The sequence below is a fragment of the Diaporthe citri genome, assembly GCF_014595645.1.
Source record: "Diaporthe citri strain NFHF-8-4 chromosome Unknown scaffold_9, whole genome shotgun sequence".
In the NCBI taxonomy this organism is placed as follows: Eukaryota; Fungi; Ascomycota; class Sordariomycetes; order Diaporthales; family Diaporthaceae; genus Diaporthe; species Diaporthe citri.
Window position 1 is genome coordinate 455,623 of NW_025064854.1, and position 25,441 is coordinate 481,063.

Sequence of the window (25,441 nt, forward strand, 5' to 3'; positions counted from 1 at the left end):
CATAATGAAAATTTCCACCCCAATTAATTATATTAACTTCCATATTATTTAAACATAAACCCCATTCTTACTTTACCTAATAAATATAAATAAGCTTTAAATATATTATAATAATATTATAAATAAAATAATTTCCTTTAATAATATAATTATTATATTAATACTTAGAAAATAAGGTTATTTATAGTTTTTTTTAAATTAAACTATTAATACTATATATTTCTTTTTAAAGATAAAAATAAAGAAACTTTATTATTGCTTTAAATACCTATTAATAAATTAATTATACTAAATACTTAAAAAAGCCAGTAATTTAAATATTAATAAATAAATAATAATAAAGATTAAAAAGATATATTATCATTATTAAATAAGCAAACCCATGCTTAGGTATTTTAAGTTTACGTTATATAATAATTATAAATTTAACTATAAAATCTTAATTAATATAATATATTTAAGCAAATATTTAATTCTTTACGTTATAAATTAAGCTATTGCTTTTTAAGGAGCGAAATTCTTAAAATTTATATTTATAAAGATTATATAGCAAATATTATAAATGCTTTAAATTAATATATATTAAGAATTATTAAATATCATTAAACATAATATAGGAATAAACTTTGCATCCTTAGAATTTTATTTAAAGGCATAAATAATAGAAATTAAATATAAATAAGTCCCCATAAAGATATATTAATTTATTAAGAAAGTTAAAAAATATCATTAAGCCCTTAAATAAGCATATAAAATCCTATACACTAAACTATATAATAGTATAAATAATAATGCTATTTTATAAATAGCTATAAAAGCTATTAATAATATTATTAAACTAAATAAATTAATTTTTATGCTTTTAATCTTTAATGCCTACTTATAAATATTATATAAATTACCATTATTACTATTAATATAAAAGTAAGTAAAAACTATTTTAAAGGCTATAAAGATGCTATAAAAAACTATAGCTAAATAATAAGTATAAAATATATTAAATATTAAGGTTAAACCTATCTCCAATATAAAATATTTACTATAATGCAAAGTTTATATATAGAAAGAAAGAAAGGAATAAAAGGGTTTATATAAGGTTATTATCATAAATAGCCATAATATAACCTTAAATATGCTAAATAAAGCCATAATATTTAAGTTAATAATTATTTAATTATATTATTAAGATAATAATAAAGAAATGCAACCCTTATAAATAAAAAACTTAACCATAAAACCTTAAATATAACTTATTATATAATTATCATTATTAAAAATAAAAAACTATATTATTATATTATATATCTTAAAAAAAGAAAATAAAAACTATAACTTAGCAATTAAACTAAAATAAAATAAAGTTATTATAATATTAAGCTTATTATTTAAAGAGTTTAATAAAATAGAAATTAATAATTTTATTATTAAAGGTGTTTTTTAAACTAAGAAATAGTTAGCAAAGCAATATAATAAATATTATTTCTTTAAATTTTATATAATATAAAAGGTAAAAAGTAAAATTATAAAACCTTATAAGAAATCTTAATTTATTATTTAAGGTTATAATAATAATAAAAAGAAATTAATTTTAATATAAAGCTTAATTATTTAAAGAATAAGCTAATAAATAATTCTTGCATTTACCCTTTTATTAATTTAAGAAAAAGGCATGATTTTTATACTTTAAAATATTACTTAAGCTTACCTTTAAATAAAGTTAAAATTATATAAGATAATCTTTATAAAGCTATTAAAGGAATTAAAGAATAAATACTCTTTAAGCATAATTATTTATATTATTTAACTCTTATATAGCATAGCAAAATCCAGCATTTATTAATTTAATATATATTAAAAATATTATTAATAAAAGCTTAAGATAAATTACTTTATATATAATCCTTGCTTAATAATTATAAAGCTTGCATAACTCTTTAAGATAATAAGTATATAAATAAATAATATATTAATTTTATTTATACTAAAATTTTAAGATAAAAAGAAAATTAAGATAAAGATTATAAAACTATAAAGAAAATTAAAATAAAAACTAATGCTTAAAAACTTAATAAATTATAATAAGGCTTATATAATTATAAATACTACCAGCTTAATTATTACTTAATAAAAGGAATAAGCTAATAAACTTACCCTTATTAATATAATAATTAAAGACGCTCCTTAAAAATACCTTAAATAAAGAGCTTGCAAAGCATATATAGCTTTAATTTATTAATTAAAAGCTTTATATAATCTTTTAATAGCTATATAAATATAAAACCTAAAGGCAAAAAATTATAAAAGCTTAAATATATAATTATTATAGCAAATAAATAACGCTATGCAAGGAATTAAGTATATACCTTTAAATCTTAAAATAGCGAAACTTTTTATATTTATAAATAAATTATTTATAAATAATTAAAACTTAATATTTTAACTTAAATATATTATTATTCTTATAAATAAAACTTATAAGAAAACTAAGGTATTTATAATAATAAGTAATATTCTTTATTAATTATTAATAAAGTATAAATATATTATTTAAAGCATATTAATAAGCAAAATTTATAGCATAATAAATAAAGTAAATATTAAAATTTCTTTAGCTATAATAATTAAGATAGCTATAAAATAACTTTTATTATTAAATATACTTTTAATTATTTATATAAATTTATATAGCTTATATAAATACCTTATAAAGCTAAGAATAATAAAGAAAAAGCACCTTATAATTAATATTATATTATTATAAAAATTATATAAGATAAAAAAGATTATTAAAGTAAGGTAAATAAATAGGAAAGATAACCCTGCTAATATAATAATAAAACTAACTTTAAATACTACATTATAAAAGCTTATTAATAATAATAAGCTTTATATATAGGTAAATAAATTAATTAAAAAACTTAAAGTAGCCCCTTCCTGCTAAGGAAGAAACAACTTGCTATTAATACCCTTTTCCTTTTAACCTTGCCATTACTAGCTATAAAACTTTATACCTTTTAAACTTAAACCCTTAATATAAACTTTAACCTTTTATATTTTAACTAAGACCTTCTTAATACCTTATTATATATAAGGATAACCTTATAATTATTAATATTATTAATAATTATTATTTTAAAGTTAATTTTATTATTATTATTACCTTTTGCTGCTATTTATTAGCAATAATATTAAAACTAACTTTTATTAAATTTATTTGCAACTTATTAACTTTTCTTATAATTAAAGAATAAATTAATAATTATTATATAATAATTATAAAGTTTTATATTATAAATATTTATTTTAATTACTAAATTCCTATAAAATCTTTTTCCTTTTTATTATAATAAAAAACATTAATAATAACTTATAAAAGTTATTTAATACTTTTATTAATATGCTTTATAAGAATAATAATGATAAGTAAAATTATTTAGCGAATATTGCATTTGCTTTTCGCATTAAAAATATACTTAATATAATCATTATTATAGCTGCCGTTAATATAGCTAGCATTAAAGGTAGCCTTATTATAATTCTTAATTAAAATTAAGATTTCCTTGCAAATATTATAATTACAACCTTAATTAATAAAATAAGCTTTGCAATTATAACCCTAATTAATAAAATAAGCTTTATAATTATAACCTTAATTAATAAAATAAATATTGCAATTATAACTTTAACTAATAAAATAAATATTGCAATTATATTCTTATTAAGCAATAAGATAAAGATTAAAATTATTATTAAGGTTATAAGAAGAGTTAAAATTACCTTAATTAATAAAGATAAAGATAAGCTTATTGATTTTGCTAATTCTTATAGCAAGGTTATTATTAATAATGCTTATTTAATAAATATTAATAAGGATATTAATAATAATAATTCTTATCCACTTAATACTAATAGTAATTTAATTATTGCTAATAATAAAAATAATTAAAATTAAGTTAATAAAACTTTAATAAAGATTGCAAAGATTGCCTTTAACTTTATTTTTATGCTAAGCATTAAAAAGAGTAAGCTGCTTATTAAGGTTAACTTCCATAAAATTATTAAAATTAATAAACTAAAGGCTATAGCTATAATTTAAGCTAAAACACTTTTCTTAAATAATGTTATTATAATAGCTATTATTTAAATTATTAATAACTTTTAATATTAAAATAAGTAAATATTTTTTAATAATATAATTAAAAAACTATATATTTATATTAAAAGCATTAAAACTCTTAATATAAGATTATATAGCATTCTTAATAATAAAAATTACTAAGGTAATTATTATCTTAAATATTAAATTATTATAATCTTTATAATAAATAACTTAATAAGAGTTTTAATTTTAAGTATTTTTTATATATATTAAATTAAAAAGATTTAGTTATTAAAGGATTAAATTGCTATGCTAACTTAACTTTAAAACTTTTTATATTAAATTATTAATAAATGCATATAAAGCTTATATATAAAGGAACTTATTAAGAAATATGCATTATTACTTAAGCAACTTAAGCAAAAGATAATTATTAAAAAGATTAAAAAAAATAATAAAAAGCAAGAGAAAAATTTAATAAATAATTAAGCTACTTGCAATGCTTAGTTTTAAGAAAATAAAAAGTAGCTAAAGGAAAATAATTTAAAGCAATATTAAGTGCGTTTTAATAATAAAAGTAAGAATAAAAATAATAATATTTATATTATAAAGGTATATAATAAAAATAAATATAAGCTAAAAGGTTTAGCATTAACTTTATAAGTATTAACTTCTCTTATAAAGAAGAGATTTAAAATTAAGGCCCTTATATAAAAGTTAATAATTTTTATAAAGAAATAACCTTAAAAGCTAAGTATTAAGAATAATAAGTATAATATTAAAAAATAATATAATAATAAAGGTTATAAGTTTAAAAAATAATATAATAATAAGGGTTGCTAAGACTTATTTTAAAACTTATAAGTTATAATTTTAAGCCTTTTTAATAATGCTTTTTTATAATAAAGGTTATATATACTTAATATATAATAAATTATAATTTTAAGGCTAATTATAATAAGAATTATATATACTTATTAAAAGAAAAGAAAAACTATAAGTATTAATAAGTATAATTCTTATTACTTAAAAGGCTACTTTAGTTATCCCCTCCGGGACACATAGCCTCTCAGAACTTAGATAGAATAACACTAATACATGATTGCTTCCCATATGATTATCATACGTACAAGAGACCTACCAACATGCAGGGTGCTGTATAATAACTGGTTCCATCGACGGCGCCGTTACACCGCCTCACAAGTCGACGGCATTCCAGATGCAGTTCAGGGTGTGCAACCTGAGTAATCGGGAAATTGACTTTCCGACAATTTGCGGAGCCCCCGAAAATCCACGGCGCCGAGGATAGACGCAATTGAGTGAAAATGTGACGAGTCGGCTTAATCCCTTCCAAAATTGGAAATATAGATCCAGGGTAGTTTCATACGTCGCCTTCAGGCTCTCAACGAAGGGGACATCGACACCTCAGACCTAATGGGCCACATACCAGGATTGGCCAAGAATAAGATGAGCGGAAGAAAGAGCCGCAATGCCATTATGACCGCACGGCAATTCGCCAAGTGGAACCTGTAACATCCCGGAAGCCAGAATCGTTAGCTGGATTATGCCATGATACCAGAGATTATTGATATTTCTGGGGAATTCGGCAAGTACTTGGATGAATTGTATCAAAGAAATTCTCTTGAGCAGCTGGCTCGTGAACGATGGGACCATTGGTAAACATCGAGGCAGGATGATGTCACTGATGTATCCTTCAAGTCTCCATAGTGGGTCTAGCGTCGTAAATGCTTTACTTTTGAGACGTTTGGTATGGCCGGAGACTTGCCGAACGCAATCGCCGTCCTTCCCTCAACCAAGCAGGTTCTGAAGCTGGCGGAAAAGGTAATTATTGTGCAGTTGAGACTACCAGCCTTTTTTACTGGGTCATTTAGCTTCAGCTGAAGGTGGGGTAGCGGCCTAATGTATTCTCATCTCCGTTTTCTGTGCACCGCATTCAACTTCTACAAAGTAGTGCGATGTCGTGATGCAAACCAAAGCTGTTTTGCTCTTGTGATGTACCTGCCCACTGTTTTCCAAATTGTCTCAGTGACTGACTTCATTCTTAGTCCAGTAGAGTGCCTATATGCTTGGCAGTTCTGGCACTACAGTCATTCGCCAAGCGAATGACTGTATGGGTAGGTATTAGTGAGTTTCGTATAGCACGTCCTTGTTTGCCTTTCCTATCATTCTAGCTAGTAATAGATGTCTTGTGCTATTCTATGAGCGAGCTTTTGTAATCGTTGAGCGTAGGGCGTGTTCCCCGTGTTAGTGCAACGGGACATGGGATGTCGGTCTACGACGTTGTCTATAGGCTCCGACGGAGGCTATCCTGGACGGAGCTATCTCAAGAATTCCAGACCCAGAGGACTCGAGGAGTCTATCCCAAGAAGACTTAAGTAAGTTATCCGAACGAAGAATCCGGAAAGACGAAGAAAATCCGAGAAACTTACCTTGACGAGTGCAGCTGCGTCCTACGGCCGGCAGTGTCAAGCACGAAGCTGTCAGAATCTGGAATTTGCTGGAAATCAGGTTTTGTTTTCTCATACGCCAATTCTGAATGGTGAATTGATGGGTTGCACCGGCGCTTTGGAACCAATCAAGCTGCTGAAAGGTGTCAGCTTTTACCTTCCGTCCGTGGTAAGCGACCTGTAGGCTTTACCTGTTTCGTAGCGGAGATGACGACGGCACACATAGTGCACTTTCCTACGTCACCGCATGAGATGTGCATGTTAATATTTTAAGATGGCCGTGTTACTCTATGAAGTTCGATTAATCAACAGCTTAGAACGAAACCATAACATTAACACTGCTCTCCCTCGCCACTACGTTGACCATCTAGCAGGTTGAAAATTGCTAAACACAGCGGCTGAGGACTAGTTTTAGCGGAAAATGTGCTTCGGTGTAAGTCACACCAAATCATGTCAAGCTTGATTCTTAGGCGCCGTTACTAACTCTCTGGCTGCCATTTGCATAGCGACTAGCAGTCTTATTGACACCTCGTAGGAAGCCAGGCTCTTTCTCAAGACCACCAGGTGAAGAAGCGGTTTCCCCTTCTACTCCAGGCACAGCGGACGGCGAGGGCGGCAAAGGGAAGAAGCACCGCCGTAAGCCTGGATGGTATCAAGCGAACACCATGGCGACCAATCTCAGCGGCGTGAACCCCTATGATAGGTCTAGGGACCCGGATAGACCTCAACACCACTACGGCGGAGGGTGTGGTCATGAAGGCCCACGCACCAGTTGCCCGGTCCACGGGGACAACTGCTGCTGGGGAGGAAACGAGAACACTCGGGTTGGTAAAAGCGATCATTGAGCGTCTGTATATAAGTGGACATGTCTTGAATGCTTTCTGTGACTCAGATGTTTGCTTTATTCAAGATGTCACGGTATTTGCGGCATGGAACAGCACCAGGAAATGATCGACTAAGTTCTGAGTTTGTTCAGGTGCGCAGCTTCTACATTTCCTCTGGCGAAATTCCATGGGCGGCGCATTCTATTGTCCATAGTGCTCCGAGATCAAGCTTTGCATGCAAGACGTAGAAGCAAGAATACAATCTCGATTCGAACACCTCAAAATGCCCTGTAATCGGTTACAAGCTCCAAATGACAGTACTATTGAGGTCAGTCCATTTTCTAATAGTCTATCTATCACCTTAATTCTGTATGGGCTCCCAGCCGCAATATGAACAGTATAAAGAAAGTTGTAAAAAGAGAGAGTGGCGCAAAGAGCGGCACAAATATTGAACCTAGGACCATTATAACGACAACCCAGCTCAGGATCTTGGGTATAGATAGGATTTGGCTGACATGAAAACCCCAACCGTACTAATTCAGCGCTTCCTTCTCGACGCCGACAGGTGTCCTCAGTTTCGGAATACCATCAAGTAAAGTCCTGGAACCGCGACCGATTTCGGGATATCGAAACCCCTCCAACAGTATGTGGGCGTATACACGCATGTGGATATCTATTGCTGCGCCCTCTGGGCACTTGTACTCGTATCCACCACAGAAATCTCGGAGGTCTGGCAGGCTGCTTATGTCTGTTTCTTCCACTTTGCCACTGTTACTGGATGGGAAACGGAACTATGCTGTAGTCAGTATTTCTGAACGCCGATCCGGATGTGTGGTCTCGAGACATACTCTGGCCAACACGTCTCGATGGTAAGACCATGGTAACAACTGGCGTATCCAACTTCCCTGTGCTTCGCCTAGGATGCGTCGAGCCTGGACAAATAGCTCGGAGTCATCCTGCATGCGCTCCAGGAATCTAAGGGTCAAAAGCTCGGTATCGTGCTTTGATGATGGGTGTTTCTCGATGCACAGATGGCTTTCCAACCGCCGTGCTGTGTCACTGTCATCGGGAGTGTTATGCGACCGACTATTTCTGAGACTTCCCGGACTTTGCCAAGACAAGGCCAGAATCCGAGCCCAAGCTGCGGCAAATGAGCTAGCTTTTCTGGCATAAACAATGGCCGGATTCCCTGAACGAAGCATAGGCTTGTTGGCCCTAGGTCTTCCGTGGACGTCTTCGAGATACCCACTGCATCGCTGTGTTTCGTCTTCGTTAAGGTAGACCGACATTGGCTATCCGTTATACTGTATCGAAGTCAGTTGCGGGCTTTTCTGTTCACTGCAATGAATGGATTTGCAATATACTCACCGTCCATACCAGCCGGGATTGCGAAAGCCTCACGGGTTGCTTGATTGGAGGCAAAGGATACCAATCAAGCTCCATCTCAAGTGCTCTCTCTAGCCAAAGTCGGATCTCATCAAAGGGTTCAGTTTTATAGTCCGGTCCTCTGACAATGGACATGGCCAGATCATCAAGAGCATGATCCTGATCACCCTGACTATGACTACGGAGCTCTGTCTCTTCTTCTGCATGAGGGTTCTCTTTATCCGACTTGTCTTCTCGTAGTATTGGGGCCGACTCTGCAATACTCGGACTGCTGACGGACTCGATCTCAATATCAGGTCTCGGGGGCTCAGGCGCGGCAATCATGGGAGCAGACCCGGTCGATGCAAACCTGCTTGCCGAGTGGGAAGAAGATCGGCCGGGCAAGATCAGCGGCGGCGGCGGCGGCGGCGGGGCACGCCTCGGGGCCCGGGGAGCAGAGACCTGAAGAGGCTGGATCCCAAGGGGTTCTTTGGAAAAGCTGAGATGGATGCCACCCATCTTGCTGTTCTTGAGCGGCCACCCATACAAATTCCGGAGCGCCTTCGCCGCGCTTGTGACGTCGTCGAACTCGACAAAGCACGAGGGCCCGTTTGCCCTCGCACGCAGGCTCATTCGTCTGTAGCCGGGCTGCGAGGAGGATATGCTCTCTAGCTCGTCCTCGGAGGTCTCCATGGGTAGGTTGCTAACATAGAGGACGTTGCAGCGCGGGTTATCGTCGCGGAGGATGGCTGGCAGAACATTCGCTCGTTGTGGGACGGCCCATGTGCCGTTTCGCCTCTCAGCATCTCTGAGAAACTTTGGAGATCTGGATGAAAACGTGTCGTATGTATAAGCTGAATGTGGTAGTCTTTCATAGGGGCTTTCATATTGTGGCGAGCGTGTATTATCGATTGGGCCAGTGGTCAGCGAGAGTGGAGGTCTGGTAGTTTTGGCGCTTCGTATTTCCAGAGGCATTGGGGCGGGGACCTTCCTGCGAGACTGTAACGGGGCTGAATCCCAGCCGCTGGCTTCAAAAGGTAACAAGTCGCCGGTCTGATGGATGTCCATCTTCGGATGAATTGTAGCCCCATCTGTCCTGTTGAAAGTTGCTGTCGTAGACATTTCTCTAGGAGACCTGAAGACGATCAAAGTTCAGATGATGAGGGATGTCGTCCGAAACTACAGGCGACAAGACAATTAATTTCAAAGTGTGAAATGGAGAAAGGCAAGATTGGAAGCTCACGGCCATAACTTGTACGATGCTTCAAACGTCTGATAAACGAGGTAGAGCACAGACCCAGTGCCAGAATCTCCGTCCCGTGGAGATTTGAGCCCGAAATGCCTGAGCCACGCTCACCCGGGTCGCCCATGTCGATACATGCACAAGAGTTGCTGATGCGAGCCTCTTGGTAGAATGTTGTTCACCTGGGTCGATGAACACCCATAAGCTCTATGCCAGGAGTTGCAGCTAATATAGACGCTATTTAGACAGGACGCATCTAGGTGCCAGAACCATCGGTACAGGTCATGTGTTCACCTGTGACTATGCGCGCTGCACTCTATTTGCAAAGAGCAGAAGAGAAGGGCAAAAGAGGATGAAGAGCGAATAATAATATTGATGTAGTCCTGTGACGTGATTTGATTTCTTATTAACAAACTGAACTTCTTTTTGAAATCATGCGTTGGCCCTACGTTACACACGCATTTTCAACACTTCAAGATACAATGATTTTTGCCACTGGTAGATTAATTTTGCCTCCTCGCTATCTCGCTTGTGAGTGCGTCCAAGCAATGTGCTGGGGTACTCGCACAGCAGCCTGGGGTCGGTGTTATTCCATGCGGTTGCAATCTGGCCGTGCAGTCTTCTCCCTTTTTCCGGCATCCTTTTTGCCCTGCCACAAACTAATCAGATCATGTCGAATTTATAGCTTCTTGAAGCTAGATAGTAAAAGAGGTGGTGGAGTTAAAGGACCTTGAATTCTTCAAGGTATATTTCCTTCAATTCATCATTTGCATTGATTCACTGATGGAACCAGACCGTACAATTTGGTTGTGAAAAACAAATTCTCACATATGCCTATGCCCAGGGCCTTCCATCAGAGGAAAGCTAAGAAATATAATCTACAAGAATTGCGCGATGTGCGCTACCTAGACACACTCGAACGAGGCAGCATCATCCGGGTCAGTGCCGACAAAGGTCAGCACCTTGGGGTACAAGCACAGGTTGACCGTCCTGGTGTCGGTGGCGTTCTTGGTCGCCGGCCCAGTGCCGGGCAGGAACTCAGGAGCGGTGCCGTTCTCGACCCAGTTGATCAGCGCGTTCAGGACCTCGCTGTTGGGGTCAAACCCGGGCCCGCCGCGGCAGTGGCCGACTCCAGGAGCGAGGAAGAAGCGGTAGTAGTCCTGGACATCCGGGTCCCAGGCCATGACGCGGTCATAGTAGTCGACGGTGCCGTTGTAAGGGATGAGGCCGTCGTGGGTCCCGTGCCAGGTGATGACCTTTGTGCCGCGGGCCTTGAGGTCCGTGAGGTCGACGTTGTTGGTGCCGATGGCGGACGTGTACTGGTCGACGGCCATGCGGTTCAGCCGGTCGAAGCGCTCCTGCGTCAGCCCGGCCGTCGAGAGCTTCCACGTCGAATTGCGCTCCAGGAACGCGCCGTACCAGTCGTCGGCGGCGGAGAAGGGCGTGTAGGTGCAGTCGTCGACCGTCGTGCAGTTGGGCTGGAACACGCTCGTGAAGGGGCCCTCGTGCCCGAAGCCGTACCAGACGAAGTCGCCCGCCCCCGTGCGGGGACCGTCCCAGAAGCCCTGTACGAACTGCGCCATCTTATCCGTGATGGTGACGGTGCCGTTCGGGTTGGTGCAGGCCACGTCCTGGCCGACTATGTCTGAGGCGTTGAAGGTGCACGAGCCCGGGAGGGCGATGATGCTGTCCTTGACGCCGTCTAGCTCGTCGCAGGCGTCGAGAGCGGCGTCGGAGAAGGCGTCGAGGACGCACTGGGGAGGCACAACATCTAAGTAGTCTCGGGTCAGTGATTGCTCATGTCTATCTGCTGTGCCAGATCGATGACCACGGAGTGATGATTAACTTACCTAGCAACTGGGCCAAGAAACTCGCGTAGCCCGAAGCCGCCTGGAGCTCCGGCCAGTTGAAGGCCGAGCACGACGCCAGGATGCCGTCAAAGTGCTCGGGGAACCGTTGAGCCATCATATGTCCCTGCCGGCCACCGGTGGAGCAGCCGTTCCAGTACGAGTAGACGGGGTCCTTCCCGTAATACAGCTTCGTCGCGGCCTTGCCCAGCTTGGCCGCCTCGTCGAGGGCCACGGACGCAAAGTCATTGAGGGCGGGCCAGTTGGTGTTGCCCTCGCTCACGAGGCCCCACTGCGCCTGTGTCGTGGTGGCATTGTGGCCGCCGTCGGTGGACGAGCTCGTGTAGCCCGACGCGACGGGCGCGAGGATCGAGCTGTCGCTGCCGGCCGTCCAGCCGCCGCCGCCCGTCATCATGAAGCGCGAGTTCCACGCCGTCGGGTCGAGGGGCAGGCCGACCCAGGTGTTGACGTTGTCGCCCTGCCCCGGGTGGGTGTACTGGATCGAGATCTTGCACAGGTCCACGGCCGAGACGGCCTCGCCGGTAGAGGCGGAGATGATCCCCACCCCGACGCCGGTGCTCCCGGATGAGCCCTCGGTCAGGGACTGGTTCCGGAAGGGGGTGACATCGAGGGAGAGGATGTTGATGTTGCCCAGCGTGAGGGCCGCGAAGGTATCGGCGTTGCAGGCGGTCGAGTTTGCGGCGGAGGCGGCGGTGGCGGCGCCGAGCACCAGAAGAGCTAATGGTGAAAGAGTGGCTGCCATGGTCGTGAATGTCTCCAGACCAGACTCGAAAGAATGAATGAACAAGTAGAGAGAGAGAGAGAGAGAGAGAGAGAGAGAGAGAGCGTGTGTGCGTGGCGCTGTGCTACAACATGATTCCCATCGCCGTTGAAGCCGGCGAGGGGCCTCACTTATATATCAGCATGGGCTTTTCGAGCCTAGATGCTTCCGCCCCCGGAGCCATTCTACCCCGTAGTCGATATCTGCTTGTGTATACGCGTAAAGGGGAGATCATTCCCACTTGCAATTTCCGCCCTGGGGCGATGCGGCCCTATTTTGAGGGCTGCCACTATGTGGGGAAGAGCATTTACCCAGCCCGTCTGCCCGTTTGGTAGACTGCGGAACTGTGTATTCCGAAAGATGGAGCCCGAGCGTTGATCGAGGAGATACAAGTGGATGGGGCCGCGCAATGCGTCTGTAGATGGAAGGGGCCCGTTCACTGCGAGTCAATAGTCATGCGACCTTTTAATACCTTTGGCACTATATATGGCCAGTTCGAGTGTTTATTTGGGAGAGCGATGCCGTCGTGCTTATAGGATGCTCCCTGTGCTCCTAGAACTGCTGTCCAGCAGGATGGACAGAAGCGCTCAGTATTGCAGGCTCGGCACATTTATGGATCGTATTTACCTACTCTAGAAGCTGAACAGTCGATCCTTTGACATTTTCCCTGGAGGACACCTGAGAGGTGCATTGTGGCCTCGAAAGTGGCAGGCTGATACCATCAAGTACGCATTCTCCTGATTGAACGAGCATCGTGAGGTCTGAAACAACTTCTTCCTATAATCGTTACCGCCGAGGTATTATACTCGATGGATTGTTGGACTTGTTCCCGTCATTGAGCGTCGTCTCTTTTCATGTCTAAATGAGACGAGTTGAGATCCCCTTCAACGCCTGTGCGGAAGCGGAAATGTTATTTATTGGGGTTGAACAATGTTGCCCTCTTGAACAACTCAATTCTTTTTCATTGGTAGCAGCCCATAACGCCCGCGGATAAATGTTTGCAAGTGGAATTGCCCAGGTGTACTGTACAATAGTAGAAAAGCTTGTCTTGCCCCTTTAAATGTTTGTCGGTCGTGGTGCTCGTTAGATCAGACCATTACCAAGAAAATCTTGTGGGGCTGATATATCGACTGGAGTCATTCCAGTACTTGTTTGCCAAAAGGGCAAAGGAAAAAGAGGCTGATCTTGAGGCTGGACCACAAGGGTTGGGACGCCTAATCATTTAAGCATACATAGGCACAGCAGGACCTGCGTATGGGTCCTGTCACCGGTCGTCACGCCCCACTTGATCTTCTGCCACGCTTATCTTATCTCTACTTGCCGTGGTTATATAAGGGGAGTCGTTGTCCCAACATGAGCCAGGACAATTCCTTTAATGTAAGTTCTGAAACATGGACGACCAGCAAGCATCGGAAAGCTAGGAAGCAGGGTGGTTAGAGATGACCGCGAGCTGTCTTGCCAGTGCTCCCTTATGCGGCCCGCGACTATTTGCATGCACAGGCGGGCCTCGATAGGAAGGTCGAGGGGGAGGGGCCTCTGAGAGCACTATTGTACAAATTTCAGCCATGGAAGCGATGGTGCCCCGACAAGCGCCATCGCAAATCATTGTCCGGCCTTGGAGGTGCTTACGCAGTGCAATGCGTGGTCCTACATAGTCAAAAGCCATTGGGGCGTGACCGGTCAGGAAAGGGTGCAGACGGCTCAGCCGCTCTTTTGCCAAGACGTGCTAATGCTGACTGACGATAAATGAATGGGCTTATCCTCTGCAGGAGGCGCTCGCAATGGTGGCCTGGGCAGGATATTCCAGGTTTTGCTATTGTCATGAGGGTGGGCGGACGGACAACGAAGTTGGCAGAACGCGACGACAATACGGTATGGTATTGCCAGGTTCGAAACATTATAGCGGCAAAGTGGAGAGGCTGGCTGGTTGTGGGCGACGAGGATGGCTTGTCCAAGGTCGAGGGCGGTTGTCCGGGCTTTATGCTTTCGCCGTACCAGACAAATGGATGCATGCATAACCCAACAACATTCGCATACCAAGGCAGCGTAGCACCCATAGGATGTCAGCTGTTGAGAACGGACTGAGCTGGCCTCATTGGAACATGGAAAAGCCTGCGACGGGTAGTCGCATCGCATCCCGCGCGCGCTGTGAAACCACAGATGCACTCGTCCTCGGACTGCCGGGAGGAGAGGGGAGGGAAGGAGTTGGAAGCAGAGAAGAGAAGGATGGGGGAGGGATGATGAATGAGGGGAGAGAGGATATGACAGCTCATCTCGTATTACTGTGCACAACAACAGGATGGCAGAGCATCACATCAGCATGGCAGACTGGCCGTCAGGATGGAGGACTCGACTATTCGGAAGGTTCCAAGATTGATATCTTGATAGAATCTCCCATGTCAAGCAAGCTTTGGGCTAGGTGATAAGCTTGGGATCATCGCCAGAAGTGCAAGCAGGGTTATGCCCTGGCCTAGCTGGGCATGCCGCGCAGGGCTGCTGCAACTTGGCCTGGATAAAATAGAGGCTGGTAGTGGAGCTGGGGCCAACTTTGGCATGTGTGGAAGCCCAGCTCTGGCCGGCGGGGCCCAGAATCGGATCTTTTGATGGAGCTACTGTAGGGATTGGCAGGGGCCACCCGGGCTCCATTTGTTTATTTTGCTGCCGTCTGCAGCCTGCACCGCGCCTCGTCATTGGCCAAAGCTCCCTCTGGAGTTGTTGTTTTGGGGACGCTGCCCTGCCAGCGGCCTGCCTAGCCTCCATTTTCAGGTTGCTGCAGCTGCAGCTGCCCTGTGCCAGGTTCGGGCCCGTCTGGCTTGGATCGCCCCGTCCAGGCTTCTCCTCCAACATGCGTCCACACCCTCGCACTCGCACTTGTACATACTCCTCGAGTCCGTCGCACCGTGTCGGATGGCATCTATTCGCTTGCCGTGAGCCGAGGACAGAGTGCGAGGTCGTTTCGTTCCCTCCTTCGCTCGTTCATTGGAGTATCGCTCGATCTGCTGTTCCTGCGATCTGCGCTGTCAAGTCCCGGCCTGGGCTGTCTGGCTGCCGGTCTCTCTCTGCCTGTCATTCTCGACAATCATTTTGTTACACACGTGCTGTGCCCACTTCGCAGCAGCCAATCGACCTATCCTTTTTGTTTGTCGGCTCCTGTCCCTGTCACGCTTTCTTCCGCCTGTCGATCCATTCCCTACCCCTTCGAGCATCGAAGTGGTAGACGGACGGACAGAGGGACAGACAGAAAGACACACTTGTTGATACCAGTACGCGGTAGTCTAGAGACTCCCTAGACCTTCACATGCAAGGCTGTCACCATAATTCCCTTCACTCTGCCCTTTACTGTTGTGGCCTCCGTTGCTCTGCCGCCCCGTTATGACAGCATGTGGTTCTTCTAGGTTCGTACAACCCTCAGAGTCCCTTCTAGATTAATTTCGGTGGGCCGACCCTCAACGTCATAACGCCCTGCTCAGCCGGTCCACTTCTCTCTCTTCACCGCGCATGCCGACCTCCCAAACGGGACATTGACGGCCCAAGGCATACATATACACTGCGAAGCAATGGGGGATCCAGGCGGTGCTGACAAGTTCAACTGTAGAAGATGGCCCCTGCGAAACCGTCAGCCGACGAGGGCAGCAAAGACAAGGACAAACAGCCCTTCACTCCGCGCCGCGCCTCAGCTGCCAGGAATCCGTCCCCAGGCAACAAACGATCCGGAAACAATGGCGTCGCCACTCCCCCAAACCGCAGAAACTCCGCCCAGACCCCGAAGAGTGCTCCTGCTGCGACTGGCGCCGCAGGTGGTACTGGGGGAGTCCGTAAGCCCTCTGTCAAGAAACCTGTCGAGCCCACTCTGCTGGGTGACTTCCTCCTCGGACGACCCTCGGCCGCCCGTGTCGCTGCTTCGAAGCGGAAGAGTCTCGACGCCGCTGCGGTGAGGGCCGAGTTGCACCAGCAGATGCGCCAAGATGCCGTTCGCCGCGTCCAACAGCCTGGTAAGGTTCAGGCTCGGGTCAAGGCATGGCAGAAGGCCAATGCTACCGCCATGGTGCAAGGAAACCCCGACGAGGCTGCCAGCGAGCCGACCGAGGTTGCTGTACATGTGGACGCCGACAGCGTGACCGAGGAAGATCGTGTGCGCATCAAATCCCGGCAAAAGCCCCGGCGGAAATCTGCAACCTCGCCCAAGGCGTCTCCTCTTGGGAAGGTTGAGAATAGGAAGGAGACAGCCGCAGAGCCGAAGGAAAAGGCGATACCCAAGGTGGCGATACCGGACGATCCTCGCATCAAAGGCCCTCCGAAGAAGAGAATAGTTAGCGATGAGCACTGGATGAAAAGAAATAGCGGTAACAACAATTCCAAGGCCACTGCAGCTGGCAACAAAGCGGGAGCAGCGGTGGGCCTGGGCCCGAGCCCGATCCCTAAGGACTTCCTGCAGAGGACGGCCGTACCGCCAAAAAAGCAGAACAAAATCAAGGATTGGGCAAGCAAAGTTGAGCTACCGGCTTCCCCGGAGCCTCCCGAGATTCCCAAGGTCGAGATTCCAAAAGCCTCCAGGCCGACGCAAAAGTACAACACCAGGTGTGGAGAGACAATCACAGTCGAGGAAGCTGCCAGCGGGCTATCAGGCACCACGAAGACCCAGAGCAGTAGGACAGAAGACGATGGAATCAGAATCAAGCCAATGCGTACGGCCAGTCCCCGAGCTGGCGGCGACGATGGAATCCGAGTCAGGCCCGTCAAGACGGCGGCGCAATTACCGGATGACGGGATCAGAGTGCGCCCCGTTGAATCAGATGGTGCGCCTGCTCAGTCAGCTTCTTCAAGGACAGCATCAAGAGAGAAGAGGGCTAGGGTTCCTAGCACAAGACGGGACCGAACGCCGTCAGCCAGGATCGAAGTTATCGAAGAGCCGGAAACAGATATTGAGACTACTCCTACGAGGAAGTCAAAGTCTCGAGTACCACCCAGAAGGATGCGTAGCGCTTCGGGCCCAGCTCTGACTGTGAACGAAACAGCCACCACACAGACTGGGAGCTTGTCCGAGGATGATCAGTCTTGGACAAGTGAGGATTCAGCGTCGCAGGATGACTCCGATCGGCCATCCAGTGCTCCCGCAAAATCTCTCGCAGAAGTGCCATTCGGCTACTCAGCCTTTAGCGAGCTTGACTTGCCGGTAGGGGCAGATCACCACCACATCAGGCGGCCAAAGGCGCAAAGGACCTCAAGCTTCAAGGCTGTGCCCAAGGCGTTCAAAAAGATTGTGACAGGGGCCAAGGAGATCGTACATGAGAGGGTCGACCCGCCTAAGCCGGTCACAAACCAGCCACCGAGCATCGAAAGCTGGCTCAATGGGACGGTTGACCCGTTCGTGGACAAATCTGCTCAGCCAGCGTCGGTCGAAAAGCCCGTCGAGAAGCCGGCACGGAGACAAGCATCTGCGGAGTTGCAGCCTAAGAAAGAAGCCGGCACGCCTCCGTCACAACAGACAATTCCCGAGGATCCGAGCAGGGACGACGACGACAGCCAAACTGAGGTGCCAGAGAAGCCCGCAGAGTCACGTTTTAGTCCCTCGGCAGGCCTGAAGAGGAGCAAGGCTACTAGGGGTGGTTCTTCTCCTTTGAAGCAAAGCCCTGTCAAGAGGCCTTTGCGCGAGACCCTGAACAACCTTTTCAGAGGAGAGTCCAGCGGACATAAACTCCCCACGAAGGCTTATTCCAGCTATCAGGACATGGGAACTGAATCGGACGTCAGCTATATGGATGAGGTTGACGAAAATGACGAGCACACAGGACATGATAGCCGCCATTATCCTGAGGAAAGCCGGAGGCGTTCCTTGTCGCCGGAATCATCGTACGTTTCCACAGATGTCAGCAGCAACACCGAGGGCCCATACATGACACCAGCTGTTCCCCGACGAAAACCACCACCGACAAGTGGGTTGCATGAGCTGTCAACTATCGCCTCAGAGGCGTCAGCGAGCACAGTCGGGTCCGAGACCATGTCGATGCTGTCAGAAACCACCGTAACGCAGACGACAGGACTTACTAGGTCCACTGCGGCCTCACGAAGAAGCAAAGGCTCGGGGTTGAAACGCCGTCTCACGAAGCACTCTGATCTCGTCTCGGTCCTATCTCTACCGGAGGAAGAAGATGTTCCGATACGGGCCAGAAGTATCAGATCTACGAGCAGCCTGCGGAGGCGGACAAGCAGGCTGGGAAAGGGTACCGTGGACGACCTCTTGAGAGAGTTTGCCGTCGACGAAGACTTCTATCAGCGGGAGTTAAAAACCCTGGTGGATGGAGCTATCCCAGTCCTCTTGAATCAAGTAGTCCATGGAAAGCAAGACTACGCCACCGATCTGTTCGGACCTTCAACAGATGGACAGGTGGACTCTGTGGGGAAGACAGTGGTCAACATGGGTATTGCCCTGGAGAAGCTCAGGAACCTGCACAAGTGGGCACCTCAGCACGATGTCAACAAAATCCTCAGCTGGCTCCTGACCGCTTACCCTGTATACGATAAATACCTGGATGTCTGGCGTCTTGGCTTTGAGGGGATTGTTGTGAATCTTGCCCTAGCCCCAGGGAGAGCTGACGACGAGGACTCCCTGGTCAATGCTATGCCTCGCAACGAGGATGGAGACGTCGTGGACACCAAGGGACAGCCTGTCGATCTTCAACATCTCCTGACCAGACCGGTGACACGGATCAGGGGCCTCTTGAAGCTCCTCAAGGTAACGTACTCTTGCAGTGGCATTCGTGGATGTGACGGAAACTGACAGTTGAACAGAGCGCGGAAGCTTTCGGGAATCAACATCCAGATCTACCAGCGGTGATCGATGACTTCTCAGCCCTCCAGGAAAAGGCACGCAGACGCCATCGTGAGGAGGTTGCTCGCAAGACGGACGAGGATGCAAACAATACTGACACAAGCCGATGCTGCGACCTGCGAACATTGAACGTCATGGACCGCATTCTCATTGATCCAAGCAGGCAAGTCAACGCCAAGGACTACTTCTCGTTGGATCTCACCCATTCTCATGGACAGAGACTTGAATGTCGGGTTGAGGTGATATACCGAGACAAGCCAAAAGACCCGCTCGACCGGGGCGACATCCTTATACGGGATCTTGGCCACGCACGATGCTGCCTCATGTTCCCTCCCATCCCAAAGACCGCGATCTCAGCTCGTCGGGGCGGGGAGCCTGGCGCTCTAGTTGTTATGGTCCGTGGCAGACACAATGGAAAAGAGTGGTATGAAGTGTTCACGCTATCCACCGATCTCGAAGACCAGGTCTTGGACTGGCTCGATATACTAGGCACAAACCCCTTGCCACCGGCCACAAACCGCACTCTGATCGAAGACGTCACCCCTGTCCCGTCGCCCAAATCAAATGTCTCTGTTCCATGGGGAGAGCGAACAGGCACGGGGCAGGCCGGACGGCGCAAGTCTCATGAGCCTCGCTTGACCTCATCGCAGGCATCTAATGAGACTGGGGATCGGCCAAAGGCCAAAACACCGAGCCGCTATCACTCACGCCACGCAAGCTCGCCTACTACTCCGACTACTCCGACATCAGTGGCATCGAACCCTCTGGGCAGCGAGTCCCCAGAGAGGACCCCGACTCGGAATTCTCTTCCTGCGAACACTCGGCCCCATTCTCTTCCAACGACACCGCTGCGGGAGGACATGCGACCTGAGCCCAGGAAACTTACCAAGTCGCCCCCGAATAACAAGCCGTTCCGTGAAGACGGGGCCCCTCCACCTCCGGTTCACCGCACTTTCTCTTCCGAGAAGTCTCCAACCCTGAGTCCGCCAGTGGACCTCAACCCCCCTGCGTCGAAGATCAGGCGCCGTGGCTCGTCGCCTCTTAAACACGAGTACCGCCCATCCGACGTCTCTTCTGACTCGTCGGAGACTGAGAGCGACTCGGCTTCGGAAGTCGAATCCTCCGGCGACGAACTTGATGAGGCCGACGTGCCAGACACTCAGCCGGCTATCAGTATCAAGCAAGAATCGGATATAACAGGCGCTGAAACCGTCGTCTCTGACAATAGCATCGCCCCTTCCCAATCGGCCTCTCAAGTTGGTCTGTATGGGCGACTTGGCCCAGGAGGTGCCAAGGATCCCGAGTACATTATCAAGACTATTGCGACCATCTCGTACTGGTCCAACAAGAAGGGCCAGTGGACAGAGGCACTGGATGAGCCGTGCTCCATCAACATCACCCCGGGCTTGATTGAGGCCTACCCGCTCGCTGTGCACTCAATCTCTGGCCCAGGAGCTCTCAATTCGTCCGGCTCATCTGAGCTAAATGATTCCGATCCTGCTCGCACGCAGCCTTTGATCGCCCTTGAGTTGACACCCATTGTGATGATACGCCAGAGTACGATTCTTGACCTCGAGATTCGCTCACCGGTTAGGCCATACTGCAAGCTCTCCAAGATCGACGGCAAGATCTTCCGCTTCCGTGCACCCTCTGCCAACGAGGGCACGGAACTTTACATGGCTGTACACAAAGCCCGCCTCAACAACGCGAAATACAGAGCTTTGGAAGAAGAATCCCGGTTCCGTGCCTTTGGACAACCCCAGGCAGTCCAGCAAGGTCCGGAGTCGCAGTCAAGCAGCAGTAACCGCCGTGGCTTGTTTGGTAGGAAGAACAGCTACCGTGCTTCGACTCGCGCTCCGTCTCAGTCCTTGTCTCAATCTCAGGGTACATCATCCAGTATCTCGGCGCCGTCCCTGCTCAAGCGCCTGACCGGCACCGGCAATCTTTCTTTCAACATCAACAAGTCATATGTCGACCGTTACAGCCGCCCCAACTCAGCGATGGGTGGGGCAGGAGGTTCCCTGTACACCAGCAGCTCCTCTTCAGCTGACGGTATCACGACCCCGCGATCCCCATCAGTGTCTCTGGCAGAGGCAAGCGGCCGCACCCAAGTCCTGGGCAGTGACAATCTACGAATCCGTTGCCATCTGCTCGTCACGTCCTCGAAATGGGAGGATCACGGCAACTGCAACCTACAAATCACACGGCCACCTCCTGGGATGAGGCAGGAACTGAGAATCAGGCACGGCATGGAGAAGCGCGTGATCGTAACCAAAATCCCTAAGAAGTCGTTTGGTTTCGGATCATCCAACCCGGAGAAAGACAAGCCCTTGATCGTGCTGGACGTCGTGCTGGGGTCCAAGTGCTTCAGCCGACTAGGAAGCCGGGGTATCATCCTCAACGTGTGGGAGGAGGTGCGCGACGAGGAAAACAACGTCGGCCTCGCGCCGAAGACGGGTGGCCTGTCCGGAAAGGTCACCAAGTGGTGCTTCCAGTGCAGCAGCGCGATGGAGGCGAACTGGATATTTGGGCTGGTGGCTCAGGAGGTAAACATCGGCCTCGGCGAACCTCTGCTCCCGGAAGGCCCGATGTGGTAAATAAGACACGCTCACGATACGCGGGTCTCCCTTTTCCTTTTCATATGTTTATTGGCTGCTTGTGTCTGTTTCAACGGTATAAGGGTCCGCATGGCGAGGTGTTTACAGGATGTTATGCATGGCAATGCATTGGTATTTCTTTGGTCCCTTCACTTGGAGGACAGGGGCTGTTCTGAGACAGCCAGCTGGGCCGAGAGATTCCTTCTACGTTCATCCTTTCTTTCTGTGCATTTAGACAACAGGCTAGACGGATGGCCGGCCGTCTTGTACGGGCGTGCTTCTTCGAAATAGGAGAGATGGAAGGAAAGCTGGTTGGTTGGTAGGTTGGTCGGTCGGTTGGGACAGCGAGGGTCTTTTGGGATGGAAAGACACGGGATCGGGACGGGCACGCGTTAATGCGTGATTTTGTACAAGACATGATATCCCAACGTTCATGAAGCTGGAGAAGAAGCCGTAGCGAGCAATACACGAAGCAAGCACACGCCGGATTAGCTGGGTTGGTGGGTGGTGATGTATTGATATTTTTGACTAGCGAGCGACTTTTTGGTCTTGCGAACAGAATAAAGTAACACCTACCACACAAAGCTGTCCGCTTCTTCCCGTTGGAACTGTTCGTGATGTTCATTTCGACACAGTGATATATGTTCGTTGCCGGTAATGCTCTTCCCACCACACCTGGCTCCATCCGGGGTTCTCGCATCCCTCTATCCTGAACACCCATTCTGAAGAACGCCATGGAGAAAGAGAACCGACATAACTCGGCTCTGACCTACACGCGAAGTACCGGGGCCTCGCCACCCGGGAGCAGCGAAAGCTGAGAGAACTGTGTGTCCAGGCACAAGCCCATGGTAAGTCCAGCCCTCCTCAGGTACAGCAAGAGAGACGAAGAAGCCCACCGTAGGAAGAAGCACCGTGGGGGTCAGCATGACACCCAAAGCCCGCCTCGGACAACGCATGTCCCCGTCCCCGTCCCCGTCCCCGTCTCTGGCCTCAATGATCCCTTTGTAACGGCATCGACGCCATCTCGATGCTGATCTGCGTCTGCTCCCTACCCCCGCCCCCCTCTCTCGCCTTCTTTCAGGATACAGGCTCACCGCAACCAACGGGGAGACCGCCACATTCTGCAGCAGGAGGATCGTCGCAGTGAGGAGGAGGAGGAGGAGCGCTCTCTCGACGGAGACATCGACACCACGTAGCATTCAAGGGATCAATCACGCACGTGGTGATGTTTCATTCACGCCTCGCCGGCTTACTGACCTGTCATCCAGGGACTAGGATAGCATGGCCAGCAGCTGCTTATGGCGCTATGGTATGACTGAGGCTCCTCTTAAGATCAGTCGACTATACCGATCAGTTAGGCTTGCCTCGATCAATCATGCCTCTAGTGACTAGGAGATGGGGACATCAATCTACGGATGACTGTAGCCAGCTGCACAATGTCAGCCAGTGTCTCAACAACATCAACAACAACAACACATGGGATTCACTTCATCGGCCAAAAGTAACGTTCTACGGATTCTGTAGATTCCCATATGGGACCATGGATCATATTCCCTGGCACCACACCTATATTCCAGTGTCTCTCGATGCCTCACGACACTCCACGTAGCCGGCCGAGCCACAACGTGAGCACGGAGCCGTCTGACCACTGGGTGGCTGACCACATAACAGATCCCAATCAGGAGGAGCACGCTCGTCCAACCCGCCCCAGCCAATCGGCCCGTAGGCGGCGTAACCTTGATTGGCACAAGCAGCGAGCTGAAACCCTTTGCACGAGGGGCCGGGAATGGAATCACACCCCAAATCGTCCAGGTTCAAGCTTCCTCGAGATGACGCCGGGGCGAGCAAAAGCGGTGAGAAGACGAAAGAAGGAAAGGACAGCAATTAAGACGTAGCCCGTTTGGGCGAACACGGCCACCCCCCCTCGTGCGCATGAAGTGCCGTCCGGCGGGCGAATAAGCACTCATTCCTGAGGATAACTTATCCGTCTGACATGCAGGCCAACTAAGGTGCCTGACGATCCGGATCCCGCATCCAGTGGGGCCAGTGCGAGCAACCTACCCAAATATAGAGCACACAGCTTTTGACAGGCAAACGTCGTTCATGCCCTTGGCGTACGAACTCCCTTGTCCGCCAGCGGCGGGCGGCGCCCCCAAGTTCCAATATGACGGTATACTATTGTGCGGTGAGAGGGAGGCACGACCCGATAGGACGGCAGCCCGGGGGGAAATGGCAAAAAGAAGCAAAACAATAAAAAAAGGGGGTTCTGACCAACCGGGCAAAAAAGAAAACTGACGGCATCAAAAGTACGCCGCAACGAACACCACACATTCCTGTGATGGGTTGGGTGACTTGTTTCCCCCCTCCGGTTGTCGAACCCGCGCGGGCCAGTTGAACGTGTGCTCCCGGATGACGCGGTCAGCTCAGCCGCGTCGTGGCTACGTTCTCGTCATGCCCCGATCTGGAAAGGTGCGAAGAATGCAATGCGACCACACGCTGGTGAAGGAGGGAGAGGGCAGGAATGCGGTTGTCAGCTTGGCTACCTTGGTAGCCTCGCAGGGCTGAGCCACCCAAGGGACCCCGATGTTGGACATATTGGACATATTGGACATGGGCCTGGGGTGGATGGGTGTCTCGCTGCCACGCTGTGAGCCGTTCGAGCAAACATCTGACAGTCACGCCGCAACAGAGTGAGTCACTATGAGTCTCCGAGAGAAACCCAGGAGGACTGACTGATCGAGGGGCGGGAATAGCCATCTCATCCCCACCCCGAACCCTCGGCGAAGCAGCCTGGCTGGCGCGCTCAACGGTCTGCCAAGGGTGCTTCTGGGGTCATATCCTGGGAGCAATGACATCGCCCGCGACTATGTCATGAAAAGCTTCCCAGAGAGAAAAACGGAAAGCAGAATCGAGGAGCAGGCGGCGGCGGCTTCCGTGCTACGTGGACCTGAGTGAAGTATGCGGCGGCAGCCCACGTCGGAGAATTCCTATCGTGTCGCGCTGCTTACCGGCGGCGCTTGCACAGAGATATTGGAAGCAGCTGTCCGCTTTGCGGAGGGAGAGGGGGCGAGGGTGGTGGATGCTCGAGATCAACCACGTTAATCTGCCGCGTCCCCACGAGAATGCCCAAGTCCACATGCGGGCGGTCTTTCAGCTTCGCTCTGCCTGCTGTTCATTGCCGCACGAGGTACGTGGGGAGAGAAGGGGGGTGCTGTACCTCACAGGGTGTCACCCGAAGAACGCCAGGAACAAACGGCGTGCTACTCAACAACCCAAAAGGTCACCCAACTCACCCTGGTATAGGTGGTTGGTTGTCCAATGGATCAACCCCTCCTCCTCCCCCCCCCCCTACTGGACCTGAAAGCTGCTGTGAAATGGTGATCGTAAT

General features: G+C 46.8%; 4 protein-coding genes across 4 annotated transcripts; 2 read left to right on the forward strand and 2 right to left on the reverse strand.

Moving 5' to 3' along the window:
• Positions 1–3,899: 3,899 nt before the first annotated feature.
• On the reverse strand, positions 3,900–9,824 carry INS49_015285 (uncharacterized protein; the record flags this gene model as incomplete). The annotated part of the gene is made up of 6 exons (XM_043175967.1): positions 3,900–3,905; positions 6,550–6,570; positions 6,646–6,700; positions 7,926–8,182; positions 8,240–8,683; positions 8,760–9,824. 6 exons carry the CDS (start codon positions 9,822–9,824, stop codon positions 3,900–3,902), a joined length of 1,848 nt encoding a protein of 615 aa, XP_043019422.1.
• A 1,080-nt stretch (positions 9,825–10,904) lies between these two features.
• On the reverse strand, positions 10,905–12,609 carry INS49_015286 (uncharacterized protein; the record flags this gene model as incomplete). Its single annotated transcript, XM_043175968.1, has 2 exons — positions 10,905–11,770; positions 11,850–12,609. 2 exons carry the CDS (start codon positions 12,607–12,609, stop codon positions 10,905–10,907), a joined length of 1,626 nt encoding a protein of 541 aa, XP_043019423.1.
• A 3,616-nt stretch (positions 12,610–16,225) lies between these two features.
• INS49_015287 (uncharacterized protein) lies at positions 16,226–22,053 on the forward strand (the record flags this gene model as incomplete). Its single annotated transcript, XM_043175969.1, has 2 exons — positions 16,226–19,360; positions 19,417–22,053. The coding sequence occupies 2 exons, from the start codon at positions 16,226–16,228 to the stop codon at positions 22,051–22,053; spliced, it is 5,772 nt and encodes a 1,923-aa protein (XP_043019424.1).
• A 2,583-nt stretch (positions 22,054–24,636) lies between these two features.
• INS49_015288 (uncharacterized protein) lies at positions 24,637–25,008 on the forward strand (the record flags this gene model as incomplete). Its single annotated transcript, XM_043175970.1, has 2 exons — positions 24,637–24,743; positions 24,795–25,008. 2 exons carry the CDS (start codon positions 24,637–24,639, stop codon positions 25,006–25,008), a joined length of 321 nt encoding a protein of 106 aa, XP_043019425.1.
• Between the last annotated feature and the right edge of the window lie 433 nt (positions 25,009–25,441).